The sequence below is a fragment of the Chiloscyllium plagiosum genome, chromosome 3 (genome assembly GCF_004010195.1).
Source record: "Chiloscyllium plagiosum isolate BGI_BamShark_2017 chromosome 3, ASM401019v2, whole genome shotgun sequence".
NCBI classification, from domain to species: Eukaryota; Metazoa; Chordata; class Chondrichthyes; order Orectolobiformes; family Hemiscylliidae; genus Chiloscyllium; species Chiloscyllium plagiosum.
Window position 1 is genome coordinate 23,608,378 of NC_057712.1, and position 26,218 is coordinate 23,634,595.

The following is a 26,218-nucleotide window of genomic DNA, read 5'->3' on the forward strand; positions in this document are numbered from 1 at the left end:
ACCCTGGCATAATTTCATGAAATGACTTGGTCAATGGTAATCAAAAGTGTTGTTAGTACTGCCTGCTTCTTCTGAAGAAAGGTTGAGCTAGGGCTTTTCTCATTGGACCAAAGAAGGATGAGAGGTGACTTGATAGAGGTGGACAAGGTGTTGAGAGGCATAGATAGAGTGGATAGCCAGACCTTTTCCGATGTACTCATGCTTCTGACTTACCTTGCTGGCTGAGTTATAATATCTCTTTAAGGAAAGGAACAGAAATTAAGATTTAAAAGGAGCAAAATGCCAACAAGAGGTGCGGGGAGTTAGAAATGGAGAGAGAGAGAGAGAAAGTCAGAGTGAATAAGGAAAGATGTAGCGGTGGGGATGGAGCAAGGTCAGGAAGGAAAGAGAGAGAAGATTTGGCTAAGAGGAGATTGAAAGTATTGTATCACTGTTGAGGGATTTGGGAGAGTAGAGCTGAAGGATAACAATTCAGCTCGAGTAGCCGGGACTGAGACCAACAATGCTTGGGTTGTAAAAGGTGCAGGAAGAAAGGAATCTGGAAGTCTGACTACTGTGGCAGTTTCTTCTTGTTCCAAGTATGTTAGACTTTTTCATGCTGTTTTTATGCTGATGACATCTCATTCACATTCCAAATAACCATTTATTAGGAAGGTAATCAAATTATCAGATTTTTAAAAAATAAATTGACTCATTTCCTTCATTGTTAAGGTATGAATGAGTTTTGAAATAACCTAATCGGCCTTAATTGACCGGCAAAGACATGTTTTTCAGCCTGTCATCACTCTGTTCATACTCTTATTACCTGGAATTATATTGCCATTATCTCTTTGCCTATATATTCTGTGCCTCCCTCCATTTCACCTGACATAGGAGCAATGCTTCGTATGTTTCTGATTTTAAATAAACCTGTTGGACGATACCTGGTGTTGTCTGACTTCTAACTTTGTCCATCCCATTACAATACTGGTGTCCCCACATCATTGGCCTTTTCTTCATTGTGTTTTACTTTATTGCCGTTATCTGTTGTTCCTCCTCAACCTTCCTTCAATTTGACATTCTACACAAAAAATATTTTTTTCCCCATTTCTGCTATTGTATGGCTTTCCTGTCAGTATGATGTAGAGTATTGCATGATAAGACGTACTGGTGCAGAATTTTTCTACTCTCTCTTCTGCTTTGCTGTTGTTTGAGAACTACAGGAAAGATGGTAGTATCGGTTATATTAATTTTTTCAGTGCAGTTCACTTTGAACATTCCTTTTATGTTAAATATGTATGCTATAAACCTCATCGGCAGATTGCCCTCACTTGATCCAAGATTCAGGATAGTGATGCTATCAACTTGTGTTGAAACAGAGTTTGTTTTAAACAAAAAGTGTGTCAGTCCATTCATCTGAAAGTAAAACATAAAATCATGGAAAAACCCACTGAATGGTGTGTACCAGAATATTTTAACTGGTGTAAAATGGAAAATGTTGGTATTCAGAGGGATTTGGGTGTTACTGTCTAAAAATCCAAGTTAGATTGCAGTTACAAGAAGCTGTTAGGGAGGAAAATTGGTATTTCTTGCAAAGAGAAAGTAGGTGTCATTGTAATTGTGCATGGCTTTGCTGGGACCAGAGCTGGAATAATGTGTACCTTACCTGAAGAAGGATACTTGCTTTAGAAGTGGTACAACAAAAAAAAGCATTAGACTGCTTTCTGGGACGTGGGGAAGAATAGAGTTTAAGAGTGACTTGCAATCTCATTTAAATGCATCAAGTTTTGAGAGGACTTGACAAGAGAGATGCTGGAGAGCTTAGAACTGGTGTTATGAATCTCAGGATAAAGGGCTTGTCATTTCGAACTGAACTGCAGAGCAGTTTCTTTACTGTGTGGTGGGACTCAGACCTCAAGGCCCCAGAGAGATGTGGCTGCTCTCTCAATAAGGAATTTTAAGGCTGAGATTGATCGTTGTTGGGACGCCAAGAATATCAAGATAAGAAAGTTAGATTGACATCTAAGGTCAGCCATGATCTTCTTGAACGACAGAGCAGGTTTGATGGTCAACATGGCCATCCCCCTGCTCACGGTTTTTATGTTTCTAATCGGAGATGATGACTGGCCGATGTGTATTACCTGGATTTTATGTATTTATTTTAAGATTTCCAGCTTTTGCAGTTTTTCCTTTTGATTTTAGTGGTCCATTAATACCAGATTGGAAGGCCACTGTCTAAGTTGGGTTGAAGTTCCTTTTAAAGGTTAGTGTTTCTGTATAAGTTTCAGCACCTGTTTAAGTGGCGATTAAAAATATTATCTTTTGCATACCCACCAACAGACAACATCTGCTTGGATGGCCAGAATGCCTTTTGAGTGCTGTAGGTGGCCAGGTCACTAATACCAATGATTATTTCTTGTTTCAGCTATTTGTACAAGAATGAAATCCAATCACTTGACAGGCAAGCATTTAAGGGACTTGTCTCTCTAGAACAACTGTAAGTGCCTTTGCTATTCGTGTTCCATTGCCATTTTATTGTCTTATCTCTGTAGTATCTTATGCTTGGATTTTTTTAATCAATCTACCAGTAAAGTTTCTTCAGCCAGTTGTATTCTCAGCACCTGCATGTTTTGCATGGCCCATTTGCACAATGTAACTGAAAATTGGAAAGATAGTTTTGGGGCTGTGGTTTGTAAGGGTTGTGCATCTAGTACTTTTAATGAGTATGATCAGTAGCACTGCCCATGTGTAATCGATTTATTTTGCTCAATGTTTGTTAATGAGTTAAGAGCACCTTGTATTCTTCATATATTGAACACCCCATCAGAAACTTGAGATCATTAGTTGACTCTGTATCTAGGTATTTTATCTAAAATTATTGGAGAGCCCATTGGAATATAAATCCATTTCTAGAAAGCCAGCACACTAAAAGTTTTGTCAGCATGTCAACTAACTTGTATTTTTTTGCATATAAATTCTTTAATACTTATATTATTATTCACAGACTCCACTTGCAATCCTTTACTATAAGGGTCTGCATTTATGAAGTTAAATTTTTTTGCCACTGACAATCTTTACATTCAGCAAAATTTAACACTAACTGAACTAATATGTTAAATTTGTTAAGTAACTAACACATTATCCCATTATTTTGGATCCTCTTTCCTGTAACTTCTGTAAAATCTTGATGTTAATGTGTTTTATTAGAAACAGGTTGATTTTAATTAACATTTCTGTTTGCTAATTTAAAATCACTTCAAATAGTTGAATCACAGTCTTTTGTTTGCAAATTTGCATAAAATTGCTACATTTTGATGCTGAATTCAACTTACAAACCACTCCCTAATATATGCAGAGTTCCAATTAAGCAGTTTGGTTACTTTTTATTTGTAATTAAACTTTCCCTTGACTGAGGAAACCTGCATACATATATTCAAACTATCTAGTGCCACCCCTCACATAAACAAGTACTTTCACTAAATAAGAATATGCATATTTATGCACTCAAAAATTTAAATTTCTATTTTGAACTTTACAGAGAGAAAAAAGGTATCAGTATTGGAGCTATACAAAAACACTTATTTTTGATGTATGTTGATTAAACTGGTGTTACTTATCTCTGAGACAGTATCATAACAGAAAAATAAGTTGCTAATTTTAACATGACCATGTGTCAGGTAAATCCAATGTAATTTTCAACTAATCCACAATAGAAAAGTGCCAACTTTCTTTTCAACTGTCCAGCATTTATGAAGACATGAATAATAAATAAAGGTGTGTTATTTTAATACTTTATTTTAATGAAAGGAAGCTGAATCACTGCTGTGATGACCTTTGATCTGAAGCCAACCACATCAGTTTTTGCGTACTGCCCTTCTCCATTGAACAATTCTTCCAAAACATTTTGTCCTCTGAAACTCCATTTTGAGGCTTGAAAATTGCCACAGACCGACCGTGAGAACAGTTACTATCGGAAGATCGCTGTAAGGCAGTTATAACTTGGTTGGATATCCATAGCAGCCATTGCTCCCTCGTAAGCCCAAAAAGTCAGCTTGTGACCTGGCTCGGGGTCGTGACCCTGCTTTGTGTGCTCTGTCTTTGGATTGATGACTGGAAAAGTACATTGCATCTCGACTGAACGGTTTTATTCCTCCGCTTCTGCTCTAGCTGCAATCTGTATGAGAACAGTTGTTGATTAATAGTGACTATTTGCTGAAATTGGTGCTATATGTATTTCAAAAAGATACTGCTTCACGCAACCTGATTTGGGTGACAGCATGACATTATAATCATGTCCCAGCTGGTGTGGAGATGCATCTGAAAGCTTTTTGCCTCTGCTCGCTGGATGCAAGTTCCCCACTGGCAGCAGATGTAAATAGTTATCCCTATTTTCCGGTCACAAGCACACAGGTTTTACATGGGCCTGCAGTGGGATATTTACTCTTGCTTGGCTGGCTTGCCTGGATGCTTTCTGGCAGGGAAAGACTGTGACCGCAAGTCTGAAGTATGAACATCAAGTGGGTGTTGCTGGGCACATATGATCTGGAGCTTATGTAATCATATCGATGTTGTTATTGGCACACTGTACACCATCCAGCACGTTACGCAGAATGTCAGCTGCGTTAACACCTTGTTAAAGATAAGTATAACACCAGTTTGTCAATCTGGGTCTTGCGGCATATTCTGATTGTAACTGCTGAAAATTGGAGTGGAATCAGGATAATTGGGATTTTCAATAGGTCCTGTCTAGAATGGCAAACCTGGTCTCCATTAAGGGGACTTATTGGGTATTTCTGTGTCTCTGATCTCACTGGGATGTGGTGGGGGAAACTGAGTCATGTCCACCCTGAGACCTCCTTAAAGGAAGGGGATCTGAACCTCTGAACAAAAGGTAATATTCAGGAAAGAAATGTGCATCTCCCCCACCCCAATTTCCATGCTACTGTGCTCCATCTTGTAATAAAGATAATGTTTTCATTATATTATGCTTTTATTTTCTTGTGTTTGCATTTTCAGGAAGCTACATATTTGAGGCAGCTACTACCCTTGTCCTTTCAGTATCTTTCTGTCGAGTATCTCATGCCTTTCCTTATTCACCTTCCTTATTGCTTAATACTGTCAAAATTACAATAACAATCGCTGCTAGACTGTCTGTGCAGTTGGCTTATTGATTTCCCGCCGAAGACTCCTGCATGGTCCTTGCTGTGCTTGATTTAATGTTGTCAGCAAATCTAAAAGTTCTGCTCCAGTTCCCTGCAGACTGAGAGACCTCTTAACCCAGGGTGTCCCAGTTTCAGTGCTTTTACACTTGGAGCCAAGCCCATGGGGAAACCGAATCACTGGATTACTCCATTGAAATCCACCATTATGGCTTATATGACCAGTGATACTTTTGAAATGTCTTAAATGATAAAAAATATTTGCCAGAATTTGCATCTTGATAGCTGCAGTATGGTGGCTTTGAGATTTTAGACAGTGGTTTTTGTTTTGATAGTTTCATGTGTTGTAGCCAAAGAACAGCCAGAAGGAAAGTAACTTGTGGATTGCTTAACAGATTCTTATCAAAGGTTGCAAGTAGTCTTCCGGGAGGGTGGTAACTTCCCCTCCCAACCAAAATAAATCAGGTTAAAACTGATCACTTCTTGCTCATGTGACTGCAAAATATTTGGCCTGTGTTTCGAGACAACAGTCTCTTTTTAAACATGTATTGATATGTACACAAGAGAAGTCCTTGAGACTGTTAGTTATGTTTTATATGTGCAAATATCATAGGCATGGCGGCCAAGTTGGAATAAACCAAATCTGATCATCCAGAGTAGATTGTTTTGAGGATCTTGTCCACACAAATGATATTATAGCATTCCAGGTCAAAAATCAATCAAATAATGCCTGTAAAACTGCAACAATGTAGCAGATTGCATTTCATAAAAGGTCTGCACATGCAATGTTAGTCAAAATAAGTGTCAGAATTCCTTGTGTTAAAAGTGTGTTGGCCATAAAATTGTAAAACTGTTTTAGCAGCAGTCAGATTGTGTGGTGATTGCAGCAAGCAGAGAGGATACTGTGGTAGTGGCTGTTTACTTACCATAACTGATGGTATCATCACCATGCAGATAGTTCAGAACTATTGTTTTTCCTTTTTCTCTTTGGTAAAAAGGGTCTTAGTTTCTCTGTTCCATCAAGAAGATTGTTTACCTCCTCAAAATCTACTGCCAAGTGAAAACCTATGGTTCAGTCTAAGGATCTATAGTTTTGAGTGATAAGATTGGGGCTGTCTTATAGTTAAATATATACAGTAGATCCCCCCTGTATCTGCAGATTCAGTTTCCGTGGTTTCAGTTATCTGCGGTTTACTGGGGCCCAAAGATATTACATGGAACAATCCAGAAATAATTCCTGGGAGCTGCCAGGGAGGTAAGTTTCCCATTTAAATGATAGGGTTCGTTACTATCCGCAGGTTTGGGTATCAGCAGTAGGTCCTGGAACGTATCACCTGCAGATACGGGGAGGTGGGGGTTGGGGGGCAGGGGAGGATGGAGTTGTGGGGGGATGTGTGGTGGGAACACCTGAATTACAAACCTGAAAGAGCTGCTGGCTCAAACACAATGTATAATTGAAAAACAGCTATCAGAAAAGGGACGACAATGAAGACGGCTGATTGAAGTTGGCTGATTGGAACCTAATTCCAAAAGTCAGAGGAAATTAAACTGACAAATTAATAAAACTGGACTTCCTTCCAAAATACGCAATCATACAGCCACCCTCCCTATTACATTTTGATTTCTGATATGTTTGCTGCATTTTAAATTTCCGGCACTGAGTTTTTTTGCTGACCTGTTGTTTTGTGGTACTCACTCTCTTCGAAATCGGTTCAATTGTGATGGTCTGTGTGGTCAATTTGATGCTGACTAGTTTTCACTTTGCCACTACTTTTGACATGAAGGAGATTGTCATCTGTTAGATCTCTGCTAACATTGTACTGTGTATATTTGTTGAGCTTGGTTTGGGTATTTTTTTTACATAAGCAAGTATCAGTACTTTATCTGGCAATCTGGACACCTACGCCTTTGTTTTCAATCCACATCACATTTTGCTAAAGTGGTAAAATGTTTATTTACACAACGGCTGCCTTTGTAGTACAAGTTGTTGGATTACTGCAAACTGCATCAGCTCTTAAATCAACAAAGTTGTATCATATTTGGGGGTTTATTTGCATGTTGTGGGGAGAGGTGATGGTGGTGAGGCTTAATCTTACTCATTCACTCAGAAAAAAATTAGTTAGCACCCACGTATATTCTAATTCGTTTAGGCCAGGGCTAAGTAATTTTTGGCAATGAATTTAGTCCAGGAATCCAATAGAATAGTTTGAAAGACAGGGTCAGATGCTTTTTGCAGACCCAGAACGGGATTTACAATCAGACTGGCAAGAGCTGGCTAACCACAATCAAATGGTCCTGAAGAAGGGCCTGTGCCCGAAACGTCGAATCTCCTGTTCCCTGGATGCTGCCTGACCTGCTGTGCTGTTCCAGCAATAAAGTTTCAACTTTGATCTCCAGCATCTGCAGACCTCACTTTCTCCACAATCAAATGGTCCACTTGGTGAAGCTGGGCCATTTCCTGCTCTCTTGATAATGGCGCCACTGGTAACTGCAGGCAACTCTTGAGTGTTGCTCCAGCCATATACCTAACATGATGTCACCATTAAAAATGGAGAAGACGGAGGTGTACTGTTGTAGAAAGACCAACATTAATCTTGAGCATAAACAGAAATTGCTGGAGAAACTTAGCAGGTCTGGCAGCATCTATGGAGACAAAGCACAGTTAATGTTTCGGGGCATAGAAACCCTACAGTGTGGAAACAGGCCATTTGGCCCAACAAGTCCACACCGACCTTCCGAAAAGTAACTCGCCCATTCCCATTCCCCTACATTTCCCTGGACTAATGCACCTCACCCACACATTCCTGAACACAATGGACAATTTAGCTTGGCCAATACACTGAACCTGCAAGTCTTTGGTCGGGAGGAAACCAGGGCAATCAGAGGAAATCCTTGCCGACACAGGGAGAATGTGCAAACTTCACAGAGGCAGTCACCTGAGGTTGGAATTGAACCCGAGTCCCAGCGTTGTGGAATAGCAGTGCTAGCCACTGAGTCACCGCCATCCAGTAACCCTTTTTCAGAACTAATTAATCTTGTTCCATATCAGGGTGCTGTAAGATTACTCTTTACTGATGGTAAACCGACAAACAATGTCTTTGGCGGTGTGCCGGATTTGACTTCTACTGTACCCATCAGACTTTTGCATTGGTTCCAGCCTCTCTGCTCTGTGTCCCCTCCCTATCACAGCCAGGCAGCGACTTAGCAAACTACTTGCCTTGTGCAATGGAAAACAGAGTTAGAAAAGCTTCCCTTACACTTACCCATTTCACTATTATCAAGGATCTGATGGCCCACACTCGCCCTTCACTTAATCCCAGAAGTGAGGTGAAATGCCATTTCAGGAGCACACAGCAGAATTGTGGACAGTCTTACTGAATAAAATCCCGTTGCACTGATGTGTGTTCATTCCATTCTCACCAGCGGTTTAGTTCTGTCATCCATTTCTGCCCTTGTGATTCTTACCTCACCCACTTCTGTCTGATCCTCTGGTTCCTACTGCCACAGAACCTGCATGGGCTGGTTGCAGTAAATTGAATGCCTGATATTGTTGACTGAATGCATCCTCCTCATTCCTTATTACTGTGGGGCCACTTTTAAGAAGTTGAACCATGCATGCTTCCAACCGCTCTCTTCGAATTTCTGACTGACTGAGAGAATAATCCCTGTCGGCAGTTCAGGCAGCTCCCATATCAAAGCATTCATTAAGGCTGGATTTCCAGGTTGACTTTCTCCAGTATCATCCAGTTATTGTAACACAACAGTATCAGAGAAGAACGGCACCACAATAGCTAACCTGTTTGGGTAACTGAGATGGAGTGAATGTGAGGAAAAGTAAAAAGTGTGGATTGCAATAGAAATGGGCCATCACATCACTGAAATGTTGTATTCAGGATTCTAATTTGCATTTGTGATGTTTTTCTAAAATGTTTTCATCACTTGCAGCTGAGTTTCGGCCTAGTCCAAGTGGATCTAACAAAAATCATCTATTGGCCATAAAAATCCAGTATTTTTTTTTTAAATGAGTGATTGAAATTCTTTTGATCACTGAATCACAGCACTATGCTGTCCTTAATTTATTCCATCTTATGGCTAAATTTAGAATTTCACTCTGGCCTGTTTGAAAATTGTAGATTCCATTCCAGTGGACGGTATTTTGTGGATCATGTAGAATGAGGAGTCATGGGTACAGGACCTTGAAATGTTGGATTGTTACTGGATGTCTGAATGTTAAAGATATTTGATTTTCCAGTGCCTGCAGCCAACACGATGAAGGTCAAATAGCCAAAAGAGTTGTTCATTTTTATGACTATTTTTAGCAATCTGTGAAGTTTGGGTGACAAGGTACAAACAGTGATGTAAATAGTCATTTTTTGTTTGGGAGTGCGCAAAACTTAGTGTTTCCTGGCAGATGAAGAAGTTGCAGTTTTACGCAGTAAGCCCAGAAATTGACATGATTGACTGAGGTTAATGAAATCTGCATGATATGTGCACTGTCCTTGATATGATTGATATGTAATCCTCCAGTATGTTTGACAAATTTCATGTCAAATGTATCTCATTTTTCTCCTTTATCTTTTGAAATATGATGTATGTGTGATAATAAGAAATAGTTGCAGTTCTACTTGGTTGCCTTTGAGATGTATAGTTAGTGAAACTCTAAAGAATGAATTGTTTGATCTAGAAGAGGAATAAAAAGAGTCTATTCTGCTGTTCCATTTCACACAAAAATTTCGATCAGTACAAGATTAGATTAGAGTAGATTACTTACAGTGTGGAAACAGGCCCTTCGACCCAACAAGTCCACACCGACCCTCCGAAGAGCAACACACCCAGACCCATTCCCCTACATTTACCCCTTCACCTAACACTATGGGCAATTTAGCGTGGCCAATTCACCTAACCTGCACATTTTTGGACTGTGGGAGGAAACCGGAGCACCCGGAGGAAACCCACGCAGACACAACTTTGTTTCTTCAGTAGAAATTAAGAATGGTGATGATTTACCATTGATCATTCTGCAGTTTCACTTCTGAACTCTGATGTTAATTTAACCATTGATTTGTATGAGAATTGTAAAATCACATGTTTGAATATCTTAACCTAGAAAAGCACTGGTTCGTTTACAATAATGTTCTAATTTGGAGAGAGAGCAGCAGAATTATGCATCGATTGGACATCGGACTTCAAAGAGGGCCTTGCTAAGCCAGCAGGTCATGTTTCTGCAAGGGAAGATGTGAGAAAGGTGCAGAATTAGATTGATGAGGAAATCATCTTCGGGCTGTGGTGCAACTTCAGGGGCTGAGGAGGAAAATTATCCTTATTGAAAATTGGAACATTGTGAGTCTGTTCAATGATAACACCACAGAATGCTGTAACATGAACTCTGACATTTCATGTCAGTGAGTCATGTCTGTTCTGAACACTTAACATCAGAATATATCTCAGCTTTTAGTGTAAAGCAAAATTGTGTCCTGTAGGCGATGAGATGAGGTCAGTTGCTTGTAAATGGATCATGTATTTAAGGAGCTTGTCTAAGTACCCGAACTAATAAATATGGTTTTCAATTTATTGTGCACAGCAGTTTTACTCATCTGATCGCGTCCACACTTGTTTTGTGCTGAACAAGATTTTTATTTTCCAGAGCATCCAATTAAAACTGTCTGTCTTGAGAAAGACTGGAAGTCTGGGAATTTGATATGTCACAGCTTTTAGTGTAAAATGAAACTGTATGCTATAAGTGATCTGTGTGATATTCTTTGGACTAGGATTTAGCAAGGTTACGTTAACTTTAGTTATTTAGTTTTGTTCAGTAGTAAATTATGGCTTATTGGAAGTGAATAGCCATGTTAAAACAGTGAATTATGACTGATTACAGCTATACTAATAAGAGTTTAGGTGAATGGTATGCATTGTGCGTGTTTTGAAAGTAGTATAGTAAGAATTGGAACTTATATCATTGGGTTTTTTGCTTTGTTTTTGCAGAGATCATGTCTTTGAAGTACAGGCCAGATTTGGATGCAGCGTCAAGATTAGAGTGGTGCTGGAAAAGCACAGCAGGTCAGACAGCATCCGAGGAGCAGGATTTTCCTGCTTAACGGATGCTGCCTGACCGATTTTCCTGCTCCTCGATGCTGCCTGACCTGCTGTGCTTTTCCGGGACCACTCTAATCTTGACTCTGATCTCCAGCATCTGCAGTCCTCACTTTCGTCCAGATATGGATAGTCTGTTGATAATTAAAAGTCACTTCTTGCGCTAAGAACTATCTGAATTATCCAGTAATTTGAAGTAAATAATGTGGATAAAAAAATGACTTGGTGGTAAGAGGGCACATTTTCTGGTGGGAAGTGCCAAGTAGTGCTGTCCATTGATCTGTAGTAGGGGTCTCAGGTTTTCACCATATTCATCAATGACTGGAACTCATTCCTCTAAAGGTGGTTGAGGTAAAGACGGTTGAGGATCTCAGAGATGAGATTGTGAAGCAACTGACAAAACCAGGGGTCCTAATCTCTGAATAAGGGGTTGTACATTTATGATGGAGTCAAGGAAGAACTTCTTCTCTCTGAGGATTGTGAATCTGTGGATTTTTCTTTGACCACAGAGGGCTGTTGAGGCTGGGCCGTTAAGTATATTCAAGGCTGAGATAGGTTGTTAAGCAGTAAAGGAATTGAGGGTTGTGGGGAAAGTGATGTCGAGTATTATCAAATCAGCCGCGATCTCATTGAATGGCAGCATTTGTAAGATTCAGCCTGTCGAGGTGCCTGTAAGGCAGGATTATGCACAACACATGAGCAGCTCGATGAGAGCCAACAGGGTAGATCAACTATGTGAAGAACTCAAATGGAAAATATGACTTCCTCTCAGACCAGTATTCCCATGCCTGCTTTAACCCAGGAGCTATGGAAGCATCACAAAGCTAGAAGTAAATAAGGAGGAAGAGGAGAAGGAAGAATGACAATTCCAATAGAATCAGAGGGAAGAGACTCATGGAGTGGGGGACAAGGGTCTTCAGCACAGTCTAGAAGTGCACCAAGAAAGGATTTACAGAAAACATTCTTCCTTCCTGCAGATGAGTGAACAACTGTGTATGTGGTGAATGATGTTTAACTAGAGAAGCTGTCACTGGCATCTGCCACCTTTGTGCAGGAAAATTTGGGAGATGGCACTGTGCCTGTGGCATAAAAATCGCAACTGTATATACATTGTACATTGTATCCACTGGTGCCCGCCAAAGCTCAACTAGGAATGTGTGGCATCTCCAAATTGGCAGCCTGCCAGTGCACTCATAAATACACTAACATGCTTCACAGGAGAGCAATATGTTTTTGTCCAGTTCATCATGGACCCAGAGACTCAAGGTGCCTGACCCTGTGGGATTTGTGGTGATTGCAAGATTCCCTTTGGTTCCATAAGGCCTTTGACTGCACACATGTAGCACTCAGTTCTCCCTGACACCATCCTGGCAGATTCTAGAAGGGATTTCATTCCTTCAATGTCAAGCTGGTCTGTGACCAGAGGAACCCACAATCCAGGGATTCTGCAACATCTACATTTTGCACAGCTCCCATGTTCCACTAATGTTCAATTTCCCACATCACAGGTGACCAGGGGTATCCCGAGAAGACATGGCTAATGGCCCTAGTGAGAAACTCACAACTGATGCAAACAGCACTCTAATGCCTCTGCTAGGTTCACCATCAAATACACAATTGGTCGTCTTCAGTTGTGTTTCTATTGCTGGGACCACTCAGGAGGGGTACTCCAGTATACATCAGACTGGATCTCCAGGATGGTAATTGTATGCAGTGCACAATCTAGCTCAGCAAGGGTAAGTTAGCTGGAGCAGTTACTTGTCTCCTTGGATGAGGAAGAGCAATAGTCTGTTGGAAATTCTGAGGATGCCATTGCTAATACTGAGGATATTGTGGTGGTCAGGGCAGTGAGACCAAGAGTAGGCTGATAACACCTAGAAATGAGGTGATTAACTTCACATGAACATGTGTGGGCATTCAGAAACAGGAGCCAATTTGGTGTAAAGCCATTTCTCCTCTTTTCTCCAGGGTAGGGGAGTCCAAAACTAGAGAGAGCATAAGCTTAAAATAAGAGAGGAAAGGTTTAAAAGGGACTTAAGGGGTATCTTTTTCACGCAGAGGGTAGTGCATGATTGGAATGAGCTGCCAGAGGAACTGGTGGACGCTAGTACAATTACAACATTTAAAAACCATCTGCATGGATGCATGAATAGGAAGGGTTTAGACGGATATGGGTCAAATAAGCAAATGGGACCAGATTAATTTAGGATATCTGATCAGCACGGACAAGTTGGACCGAAGGGTCTCTTTCTGTGCTGTACAGCTCTGTGACTCTATTTGAAAAGAGCATTTGCCTAACACTGGAATATAGAGGTACTGAGCTAAGAGTGATTCCCAGAGCAGAAACATCTAGCTGAAAATACCACTTCCCAGAATCATGTTTCCCCCAGATGACAGCAGAGAGTGAGAGCCTCAGAAGCTCCTGCATTGCTGCATAAAGTACACATGAGCTTCTGGGGTAAATGTTGCCCTTTAAGGCGATTTAGAATGAAAACATGTATTGTCATAAACCTTAACGTATTGAAAGAGACCACAGCACCATTGTTCAAAGTAGTGTAATTATTTCTAGTGCAGTCCAAAGCCACCTGTGCACCCTGGGGGAGTTACCTACACTTTAGTCTTGCCTTCTGTATGACTGCACCGTGATGCCACCATGGCAACCAGAGCCGAGCATGATGGAGCCTGCCGACTGCTTTACTGCTTTCCCTCCGGTTGTTTTTGGTAAGTGGCCTCTCAGTGGAGCTTAGACCTGCAGCGATATGCTGCACAGCTACAGCTGTAAACCCATTGGCCTGACCTCATGGAGGCATTTGACAGAAGGAAGGTGGTGTGGAGGACATTTCCGGAGTGTCCCGAGATCACAATCCTTGGGGGCCTGTCTGTTGCACTGCCTTCTGGTCAGTAAAGGCACCCTCATGAAGGGATCAAGTTCCTTTGGTGTCAGTGACTTGAGAGAGGGAGTGAATTTCCCTTCCCCAAATCAGCAGATACTGACTGCTGGAAAAGCTCAGCAGGTCTGATAGATTCTGTGGTGAGAAATCAGGGTTATTGTTTCGGGTTCACTGACCCTTCCTCACAACTCTGTGGAATTGCAGTTGGACCAGGGAGTGAGGAAGATGTTTGGCATGCTTGTCTTCATTGGTCAGTGTATTAGGTACAGGAGTTGGGATGTCATGTTGCAGCTGTACTGGACATTGGTGAGACCATTCTCAGAATACTGCATGCAATTCCACTTGCCCTTCTATAGGGAAGATATTGTTAAACTCTAGAGGGTGCAGCAACAATTTATAAGGATGTTACCAGGATTGGAGGGTTTGAGTTACAGGGAGAGGCTTAACAGACTGGGTTTTTTTTCCCTGGAGCGTCGGAGGCTGAAGAATGACCTTCTAGAGGTTTATAAAATCATGAGGGACATAGATCAGGTGAATAGCCGAGGTCTTTTTCCCAGTGTAAGGAAGTCCAAAAACAGAGGGTGTAGGTTTAAAGTGAAGGGGAAAGCTTTAAAAGGGACCTGAAGGGTAGCTTTTTCACACAGAGGGTGGTGTGTGTGTGTGGAACGAGCTGCCAGAGGAAATTGTGGAGGCTGGTCCAATTATGACATTTAAAAGGAATCCACATGGGTACATGAATAGGAAGGTTTAGAGGGATATGGGCCAAATGCTGGCAAATGGAACTAGATTTATTTAGAATATCTGGTCGGCATGGACGAGTTTGACCCAAAGGTCTGTTTCCGTGCCGTATAACTCTATAATTCAATTGTGCAGTGACAGCTTATAGTGCTGACTCTCAGTCATTGGAGCATGAAACATTGAGTACAGAGAGGTGCAACAGATTATTCAAACTTTTTGTGGCATTTGAACCAGCTTCTTGAAAGCCTACCTTGGGCACAGATGTGCAAAGCCTCTGTACAGGCTACCTTCATGAGTTGGAATGGCCTCTTGTTGTCAACCCTCACTTACCTTCTCTCCTGGATAGCCTTCAGTAGAACCTCTCAAGAGGCATCGCTGAACTTAGCATTGGGGTCTTTGGCTGGTCTTTGACATCTGCAGGGCTGAGTTGGAGTGATGAGCATAAATTGGGTGATGCTGCTGAATTGCAGAGAGAAAATTGCATATACAATGAATTTGGAAGAGCACAATTGCACGAGAAATCCTGTTTCGCCCCTGAACAGAAACACCTCCTGTTTTGAAATCTTCCTCGACCACAGTCTCAAAAAATAACAATCCAACCCGTTGTGTTACTTGCCTAACCTGATCAAATCTGCAAACCTGCTCTCGGATTTGTGCTCGCTTTGTGTGATTGCATAAATCCTATTTTCTCTGGAGTAGCCAAAATCGAAGCAATTCTACGTAGCATTTCTGTCTTGCGTTATAAAGACTTTTCCAACAAATCGTCCACAGCCTCTCTCTTGTATTATCTGTGTCTGTGTTCCAAAATGTTTATTTTTTGTAATTGATAATCATATTGCTACACTCTTTAACAGTTTAAATGGCTAACTGCCCTTTGAATAAGTGGGGTCATTGAGCTTCTGTAGAGAATCCATCTTCAGAAAAGGCATATGGAAAAGGAGAGGGGGAGGGAACTGTTCATTTCCTAGGACTACTTGACTGTTGAGCAAGATTCTTGGAGAAATTTGTTTGGTTTTACCATGTGAACTAAGGATCGTTTAGGCTGATCTGAAGTGTGTCTTATTCAAACAATTTGATTTATTAAATGTTGAGTATTTGCTCAGTCCAATGTAAGAAATACATTTGCAGGGTAAAGTTTTGTCTGTTCTGCCACTTCAGAGGAACATGACCCTGTAGCAGCAGTGGAGTATTTCTGTATCTCTTTCATACTGCCTTAATGATGTTCCCCTGACCGAGAATACTACTTACTGCTGGATTTTGCATCATAAGCACAACAGAGAATGGCTGGCACAGCTCATTTCATACAACTCGGATGCTAACTGTACTGCTCCTCCTGCCGTCTCAGTTCAAGTCAGATCAAACATGAAAACCTTCTCCCATGTAACTTATTGTGACAGTGTGGAATGATGCTTCCTGAAATGCATCACTCAAGAAATTTCAGTTATGATAACTCTCTCAATGTAATGTTAGTGGACAAGATTGACTAGTTAGGTAAAGCTTAGATTAGAGTGGTGCTGGAAAAGCACAGCAGGTCAGGCAGCATCTGAGGAGCAGGAAGATCGATGTTTTGGGCAAAAGCCCTTCATCAGGAATGGAGCAGGGAGCCTATGGGGTGGAGAGATAAATGGGAGAGGCTGTGGCTGGGGAGAAGGTAGCTAAGAGTGCAATACATGGGTGGAGGTGGGGATGAAGGTTTGCATGATGCCCTGAGATCTGCACAATGCCATCTTGTTGCTTGTTAGACACAGCTGATTATGCAATCTCTACTTTTGATATATATCTCCAGTGACATTAAAAGGTTTACTAATTAATTAGACATTGGGTTTATTGTAGCATTCATGTGAAGCCATCTTCAAAGTGAAGCACTTTGTTTTGAGTGTAAGTTTTTTTGTTTATAATGAAACAGTTTGTGTTTCAGAAGTGATGGTTTGAAGTTTTTATATTGAAAGCACAAACAAAATAAATAACTGTTTTTGCACAATGTGACAGAGATGAGAGCATTGTTAAAGCTTTTTAATTTAAATGTCGAGAAATAATGCAATCTTTACATGATGGGGCTGAAGGAAGAGATTGTCATGACTGTTCCTTGTGGTTAATTTAAGCTTATTCAATTTTACAGAGAATGCTCTGCTTGAATTTAACAAAACTTTTTCCTGATATTGTATAGCTTTTTACCCCTTGGATGTTAAAAAATAAACTCAAATTACAATATGTAAGTAATTTGGCTATTAATAGTTCACACGTGGTAAAATAAACTATGCTCGAATACCTATTTTTATTATTGGTTGAAAGTCTCAATGTTACCTGGATTTTCTATTTATTTTTAAATAGGTATCTCCACTTCAATCAAATAGAATCTTTAGAACCTGAATCCTTCAGTGACCTTCCAAAGCTTGAAAGGCTGTAAGTGCCACTATTTCCTAATACATTTAATATATTGCCACTTGAGAAAAACTTTCAAGGGTATTGTCAGCCAAACCTGGTCGTAAAATGAGGCCAGTTCAGGGGGATTGGAGATGACAGACTCGCTACTTTACTGTTAAGATGAAAGAGGTTTATTTTGAAAGAGTCCGTGGAGCGGCTGCAACAATATTCACTCCCAAATAACTCCAATTCATGTGAACTTGCTACCAATATTCTGTCTTGGGCTTACCTGGTTGTACAGTTGTCTCAGACACCCGGCTGCCTGCACGATCGAACTGTGGTCTCTGGAGCAGTACCAGACAGCGTTCGTGTTGATGAAAAAAATGGAAATAACAGAAATCGAAGGGAAAATATGTTGTGCTACTGTTAACGCCCCAAGCACCTCTTTAAAAAGTCGGCACGTCATATATTTTGTGTTTCAGCCCTTAAACGTTAATCTTTTAATGTATTTTTGACAGGCAGAAACTAACTTTAATGCGTAAAAGCTGCTCTGTTACTGCACTTTACGATACAATGTTTATTACTGTACGAACAAAATCATTTTGCTTTCAAAGGATTGAGAGTTTTTCCGCATGTTTGTGTGAAAGTCCAGTGAACACCTTTGATATAGCCCAACAGCTGTGTTGTTGAATGTAATTCAACAGTCCCAGCACTGATTACTAGTTGCAGATTGACTTTAGAGGCTGAGGAATGAATAATATTATCTCAACCTCAACTGTGCTTGGTAGTTTTTCATACTGCCTGCAATCTACAGTGTGACTCATCTTATGTTTAAAAAAAATAGCAGTGACATTTATCTCGTTTGGAACGCTTTTTTTTAGTTTCAGGTTAGATTTAACTCCAGCCTGGCACCATTCTTTTGGTGCCACACTGGACAAGCATGCAGATATTTCTTGTTTACAATGGCTGTGATCTCTTAGTACAGACTAACTGCAATCTGTAAGGGGTATTCAAATAATATTACAGTAGAATCGTTGGATCCCTACAGTGTGGAAGCAGGCTATTTGGCCCATCGAGTCCACGCTGACCCTCGAATAGCATCTCATCCAGACCCACCCTATACCCGTAACCTTGCATTTCCCATGGCTTAGGCACCCAGCCTCCACATCCCTGGACATTATGGGCAACTTACCTTGGCCAATCCACCTAACCTGCAACATTTTTGGACATTGGGAGGAAACCGGAGCACCGGGAGAAAACCCACGCACACACTGAGAGAATGTGCATACTCCACACAGACAGCCACCCAAGAGTGGAATCGAACCCAGGTCCCTGATGTTGTGAGGCAGCAGTGTCAACCATTAAGCCACTGTGCACTTTACTGGATCTTCAATTTGCCCATGTATGAGTCTAAAGCCAAGCTATAAATTTGCTAGGTTAGCTTCTCATTAGCTTTGTCAGAGGATGGTGAAATTACACTGATGCATTTTTGGCAAATTTTGCTTTTCATCATAATCCCTCAGAAGGTCTTGGAAGCAGGGTCATTATGTACTTTTAAGGCAGTGGTAGATAAATCATTACTAGTCAGGAGAATCAAGGATTATTGGGGGAAGTTGGAAATGTAGAATTTCAAAAACAAACAGATCAACCATGATCTTATTCAACAGGGAGCATGCCTAATCTATTTCTCTTAATTTTGTATGCTTGAATGGCCTTTTTAGCATACATAAAATGATCAACCTATGTTCTGTCAGGGGGAGTGGAGATACATGTCTGTCTCTTTCGTGAAAACCAAAATGCTGGAAATCACAGCAGGTCAGGCTGCACCCGTGGAAAGAGAGCAAACTAATGTTTTGAATCTGGCTGACTCTTCATCAGAAGATCTGATGAAGACTCATCTAGACTTGAAACGTTAGCTTGCTGTCTGTCCATGGATGCTACCTGACCCACTATGATCGCCAACAATTTTTGTTTTCAGTACAGATTCCAATGCCTACAGTAATTTGCTCCTTATCTCTTTACTACTGAGCTCCTCAAAGATGGAACTAGCTTGCTGCTTGGTTACTAGTTTGCTGCCTGCTTCACTAAAGGAACTTAGAGAAGTAGTCCTGTAATTGACCACTTTAATTTTTCCCATTTGTTGCTGGAAACGTGATGCCCTAATCGGTCTGGAAGCCAATGGACAATGAGAAACTAAACTCCAGCAATGCCACTGTGGGGGCAGCAAGGTGGCTCATGGGTTAGTACTACTGCCTCACAGCAGCACTGACCTGGGTTCAATTCTAGCCTCTGGCGACTGTCTGTGTGGAGTTTGCACATTCTCCCCATGTCTGTGTGGGTTTCCTCTGAGTGCTCCAGTTCCTTCCCACAATCCAAAAGATGTGCAAGTCAGGTGAACTGGCCATGCTAAATTGCCCAGGGTGTTAGATACGTTAATCGGGGTAAATATAGGGTAAGGGACTGGGTCTAGGTGGGTTACTGTTCAGAGGGTCAGTGTGGACTTGTGGGCTGAAGGGCCTGTTTCCATACTGTAGGGAATCTAATATCTTTTGCACATTTGGTGAACCCTAAATTTAGACTTTTGGCTGAGAACTGAGGACTACGCCAACAAAAAAAACATGACTGTTCAATTGAAACAATGTTTACATGAACCTCTTTGTGATTTGTGTTGGAAAATATTGAGCAGTTCCCACAACTGGTGCAAACATCATGGGCCAGTTAACATTCATGTTCATCTTATATTTTCAATGTTTCAATGATCTATTCAGGCAGATGTCTCATATCTGGCTGATCAAAAAATCATACACTGATTGCACACAATTGTCTATCGATATGAAAGCCAATATTAAATTGACAATTGGTTAAAATTTAGAACTGTCCATTAACTGTTGTATACCCTGTGTTATGAACTAAAGGAAGTGCTGAGGATGCAGCAAATCATGTGAAGACTTTTCAGGCTTTTTTAATATTGGGTAATTTATTTGTACAACCAAATTTGCTTATTTACCAAAATTCTGGTTTAGTTTTGACCCATGAAGAAGGTATTTGTGTACAACTTGTTGTTTCTCTTTATTTATTTGAATTTTAAAAAGGAACCAAGACATTTTTTTTACTAAATGCATATTGTTCAATTCATAGCTGCTGAACAATGACTTCTTCTCTATAAAATAGGCAAATACCTTTTGTGCATTAGGTTGACAGACAAATAATATTTTGATATTTTCTTTTCTTTTACAGTTTTTTGCACAACAATAGATTATCGCAGATTTTACCAAGAACGTTCAGTCAGTTACAGTCCATGAAAAGACTGTAAGTAATAGAAACTAATTTTGTTTATGGGGATGTGGGAAAGGGAGAGATTATAATTAATGGAGCAATATGGTGCAAGCAAGCTTTATAATTAATCAGTGCTCATTGCTTGCATAAAGGTGTACAGTGCCAGTCCAGTTATAGAGTCATAGAGATGTACAACATGGAAACAGACCCTTATGTCCAACCAGATATCCTAACCTAATCTCATCCCATTTTCCAGCACTTGTCCCTATCCTTCCCATTCATATAACAATGCAACAGCATATAAAACAGGAATTCCTGCTCCTAGAATTTGCGGAAATCACCTCCAACACCTAAAATGCCTTAAAAAAGGAACAGCTCTGACAGCCACAATTTTTTCCAGTCCAGTTACTTTAATATTGAAGATGGAACTGGACCATTGAAGCTGTTCACATCAATCACATGTGCATTGTATCAAATCAAAAGGTACCAAGGCAGATTTTCCTGTGCCTGCTTTTAGTTATGTTGAACGTTTTGAGATTCAGGACATTGTGGAAATCCTAATCTTTGACAGTGCACATTTATAACAGTGGTCCCACAGTTGTTTTGTGGATTACATTGGAGTGAGTGAAATATCAGATGGGTATCTCTACGATCTGGGGACTTTTAGATTACTTACAGTGTGGAAACAGACCCTTCGGCCCAACAAGTCCACACCGACCCGCCACCCACTCAGACCCATTCCCCTACATTTACCCCTTCACCTAATGCTATAGGTAATTTAGCATGGCCAATTCACCTGACCACATTTTTGGATTGTGGGAGGAAACCAGAGCACCCGGAGGAAACCCACGCAGACACGGGGAGAATGTGCAAACTCCACACCTGAGGCGGGAACTGAACCTGGGTCTCTGGCGCTGTGAGGCAGCAGTGCTAGCCACCGTGCCGCTTCCATCATAGTTTCCTGTAGTTGTTGCATCCTGGCAGCCACAATCGGCAAAAGCTGCCCCAGTGTATTTGCCCGGTAATTGTAAATAAAGCAGTTGGTTTGCACATACCTTGTTGAGTCATATTAGTGGAGTTTTCCCAAATACTGGGGTTTATATTAAAGATAAAAACTCAAAGGGTGGAGATACTGGAAAACAGTTCCAGTTCTGAAGAAGGATCATCGAGTCATACAGCACTAAAACAGATCCTTTGGTCCAACCAGTCCATGCCACTCATCATCCCAACTAAACTAGTTCCATCTGCCCGCACTTGGCCCGTATCCCTTTAAACACTTCCTATTCATGTATTTATCTTTTAAACGTTGTAACTACCCGCATCCACCACTTCCTCTGGAAGGTCATTCCACACATAAACCATTCTCCGTGTAACAAAAAAACTCCCCCATGTCTTTCTTTAAATCTTTCTCCTCTCACCTTAAAAACTTCTAAGGTGAGAGGAGAAAAAATGTGGCTTCACAGCACCAGGGACCTGGGTTTGATTCCACCCCCGAGCAGCTGTCTGTGTAGTTTTGCACATTCTCCGTGGGTTTCATCCAGATACTCTGGTTTCCTCCCACAGCCCAAAGATGTACCAGTTAGGTGGTTTGGGCATTCTGATTTGCCTATGGCGTCCAGGGATGTGTGGGCTAACTGGATTACGGGGATACAGGATTAGAGGGAAGGTGTGTCGGGGGATGGGATGCTCTTCGGAGGATTGGTGTGGACTGCTTCTACAGTGGAGTGATTCTATGATATGTCCCCTAGTCTTGAAATCCCCCACCCTAGGGAAAAGACACCTGACATTCACCTTATCTATACCCTTCATTATTTTATAAACCTTTATAAAATCACCTCTCAAACTCCTATGCTCCAGTTAAAAAAAATCTCAGCCTGTCAAGCCTCTCCTTTAAAACTCAAATCATCCATTCCCAGCAACATTCTGGCAAATCTCTTCTGAATCCTCTCCGGCTTAATAATAACCTTCCTATAACGGAGACCAGAACTGCACACAGTACTCTAAAAGAGGCCTCATCAACATCCTGTACAAACTCAACATAATGTCCCAACTCGTGTATTCAAAGGTCTGAGCAATGAAGGCAAGTGTACGAAACTGGACTCTGCTTTCTGTCCACAGATGCTACCCAGACCTGCTGAATCTCTCTAGCAATTTCAGGATTTATGTTGATTCTGATTTAGCTGAGACATGAATGTTTTTCTAAAAAGTACATTCCAAATTGTTTGTTACAATATTCCTTTCATGTTGAAGGTATAAAAACATCTAGTAATGAAGTAAAATTGTCTTTTATCACATCATGTGTATGTCTTTGTTCAGCTTAGGAACAATAATTTTCATTGACTCATGCCTTTATAAACTAGTCTTTTAAGTTTTTCATACAAAGCAATGGGTTTAAAATAACAGTTTGTCTTCACTTGAAGATACTTCTTTTTAATAGGAGATTGGATTCCAATAGCCTGAATTGTAACTGCGATCTAATGTGGTTGGCGGAGATGCTGCAGCAGTATGCAGAATCTGGTAACACACAAGCAGCAGCGACCTGTGAGTATCCCAAAAGGCTGCAGGGAAGGTCCGTTGCCACAGTTACTCCTGAGGAATTTAACTGTGGTGAGTTTCACCTTGGTCAAGCTTTGCTCTATAGTTTTTAAATTATTGATCACCAGTTTATGATCAACTTTCCATTTTGAATCCTGTGTTTTGTTTTGTATAAGCTGATGGTCTGATAGTTTATAGTCACCACATAGTAACTCTGACTTTGTTAGCTTTAAAGCAGTTTGAGAGACACTTGTTCAACTCACATTGATGTGCCGTCTTTGCTTCAGGAACACTCAAAGACACTTCAGAGACAGGCATAGGAAAATTGATATTGAGTCAGGAAGGGCAAGGTGAGGAGCAGTGATTAAAGGTTTGGTGAAAAAGAATGGTTTTGAGACAGTTATTGAAAAAAATAAGAGACACATTTAGGTTTGCAATGTGACATTTTCAAGGACCTGAGTCTTCAGTAAGTGCGTTAAGAGAAGGAGACAAAAGACTAGGGTGAAAAATGAGGGAAGTTTGGGAATGAATTATATGTCTCAGTTTGAGCTAGTGGCTCCTTAAGTATCTTATTTTATGAATTTGTTACAACTAAGCAGCTCATCATCTTCCTGGCTGCTTCTCTGTACCATGAGGTGTGCAAGAGAAGTACCTGGGGATGTTTTCTTCTGTGTCAAAGGACCTTTCTACATGCAAGGCATTGTTGTTAGATTCCTTCTGGATTCTGCCTCCTATCCCCCTCTCTAAAGTATTGACCACTGGCATGTCCTACAATAATGCAGACAAGATGCCCGATCACTGGTGCTGAGAATCATAAGCATTGATCACATTCCACCATTCTTTGACTTAAACCATTTATTCTGCCATAGGTTGCACCATTTCCCAATATTTTATTTGCTGTGCTAATGACAGAGCTTGGTTGACCATTTTCAATGTGTTCCTCATCATAAAATGTCTTGCTCATAGTCAATCGTTTCTCCAAATCTTAGGCTGCTTTGGCTTCAGAGTCATTGAGACATAAAGCACGGAAACATTCTCTTCAGTCCAACTTGTCCATGCCAACCAGATATCCGATATAAATCTAGTCCTATTTGCCAGCACCCTTCTTATTCATATACCCATCCAGATGCCTTTTAGATGCTAGAATTGTACCAACCTCTACCATTTCCTCTGGCAGCTCATTTCATACACGCACCACCCTCTGCATGAAAAGGTTGCCCCTTAGGTCCCTGTTATATCTCTCCCCTTTCACTCTGAACCTATGCGGCGGGACGGTGGCTCAGTGATTAGAACTGCTTTCTCACAGCGCCAAGGACCCAGCTTTGATTCCAGCCTTGGATGTCTGCCAATGTGGAGTTAGCACATTCTTCCCATATCTGCGTGAGTTTCCTCTGGGAGCTCCAGTTTCGTCCCATGATCCCATGGTGTGTTGGTTAGGTAAATTGGCCATGCTAAATTGCCCCATAATGTTCAGGGATATATGGGTTAGGTGCATTAGCGAGTGGTAAATGGGTCTGGGTGGGTTACTCTTCAGACGGTCGGTGTGGACTTGTTGAGCCGAATGGCCTGTTTTCACACTTTAGGATTCTATTCTATTTTATGCCTTCTAGTTCTGGACTTCCCCACCCCAGGGAAATCCTTGCCTTGTCTTTTTTTAAAAAGTAAATCTGGGAAAGGTTGGTTATTGTAGCATTGTTAACTGATGAAGCTGTGACGCTTGAATATTTTAACAGAGCTGCGATTTTATCCTGGCCCACGGATACACTGTGGCTTGAAATGTATAAGTTTTGCTTTATGTTTGCTGTTGGCTTTTAATAACCAATTTTTTTCATCCATTTGTGTAATGTAGATGATGAATTCTGATCAGACAGTCACCGATGTTGGATTATGTAGGAATGCGTATAATGTGATTTTAGGCCTGTTGATTTTGGCAACAATTTTAAAATAAATGTTCAATTTGTGTAGAGAAGCCACGAATAACGACCCAGCCACAGGATGCAGATGTAACATCTGGGAACACTGTGTACTTTACCTGCAGGGCTGAGGGTAATCCAAAACCTGAAATAATATGGCTGCGGAACAAGTAAGTAGATGTACAACTCTTATTGAATGAAATGTAAAGGTTTAGGTTTATTTTTAATGGTTTTCAAACAGCTCAGTCATAAGCCCACTCACATACACCGTGCTTGCATCCCAATTTTCAGAGATTGACTTGGCACAGCTGTGTAAATGCTTGCCCCATTATTTTATGAAGCCTGGCAGAGCAGTACGCATCAATGTACTTTTGTGAGATACGACTGATATTTTAGTGAAAATAGCTGCCACTTACAATAGGGACAATTACTTGGAAAGACTGTCCATTTTTGATAAGTGTGATAACCATGTAATCCTCATCGCCGAAATGGTATCAGGTGAAAATAGGTTATTTGCTTAGAAAATATCGAGGTAGTTAATAGTTGATTGAGCATGTGATGTCAACCACTGCCAAGGTGTGGTTGGACGGATAGCTGTCAGTATCCCCTGTTCTGAGTCCACAAGACCTAATTTGTTTAAAGTGGTAGAGGAAGCCCCTGAGGTAGACTAGACTAATGGGAAGAGGCTCTTGTTCTAAGCAAAATGTAATTTATTACATGATAACAATCAAGTCCACATTGCATGAATAAGACAGACATTGTTATCTAGACAATGAGGAGACCTATACAGTCTGTCTTCCATAATTAGATTAGATTAGATTAAATTAGATTAGATTACAGTGTGGAAACAGGCCCTTCGGCCCAACAAGTCCACACCGACCCGCCGAAGCGAAACCCACCCATACCCCTACATTTACCCATTACCTAACACTACGGGCAATTTAGTATGGCCAATTCACCTGACCCTGCACATCTTTGGACTGTGGGAGGAAACCGGAGCACCCGGAGGAAACCCACGCAGACACGGGGAGAACGTGCAAACTCCACACAGTCAGTCGCCTGAGTCGGGAATTGAACCCGAGTCTCTGGCGCTGCGAGGCAGCAGTGCTAACCACCGTGCCACCGTGCCGCCCAATAATATCCTGAGCTGTCCTACCTTTTCCCAACCAAGTCCTTATGACATAATCAGAATGAATGAGGCAGTCTTCAGCAAAAAAAACAAAGTACCTTGATTGCTCCTTTCTCAGTCCAAAATGGATAAGCACGCACT

General features: G+C 41.0%; 1 protein-coding gene and 1 long non-coding RNA gene across 4 annotated transcripts in view; one reads left to right on the forward strand and one right to left on the reverse strand.

The window, feature by feature from the left end:
• LOC122541771 (peroxidasin homolog) overlaps positions 1-26,218 on the forward strand; it is a 245,554-nt gene that overhangs the window by 142,102 nt on the left and 77,234 nt on the right. Inside the window, exons 4-8 of one of the 3 annotated variants that reach the window (XM_043678736.1) lie at positions 2,405-2,476; positions 17,192-17,263; positions 20,462-20,533; positions 22,938-23,107; positions 25,001-25,118. In XM_043678736.1, the coding sequence (XP_043534671.1) occupies positions 2,405-2,476; positions 17,192-17,263; positions 20,462-20,533; positions 22,938-23,107; positions 25,001-25,118 (504 nt within the window). The remainder of the gene's footprint in view (positions 1-2,404; positions 2,477-17,191; positions 17,264-20,461; positions 20,534-22,937; positions 23,108-25,000; positions 25,119-26,218) is intronic. The other 2 variants (XM_043678754.1, XM_043678744.1) reach the window with 2 other exon arrangements.
• LOC122541786 lies at positions 3,805-17,595 on the reverse strand. The gene is made up of 3 exons (XR_006309678.1): positions 17,514-17,595; positions 15,191-15,319; positions 3,805-4,153 (listed from the first exon to the last, which is right to left on the reverse strand). It is a non-coding gene; the product is annotated as an uncharacterized LOC122541786 (long non-coding RNA).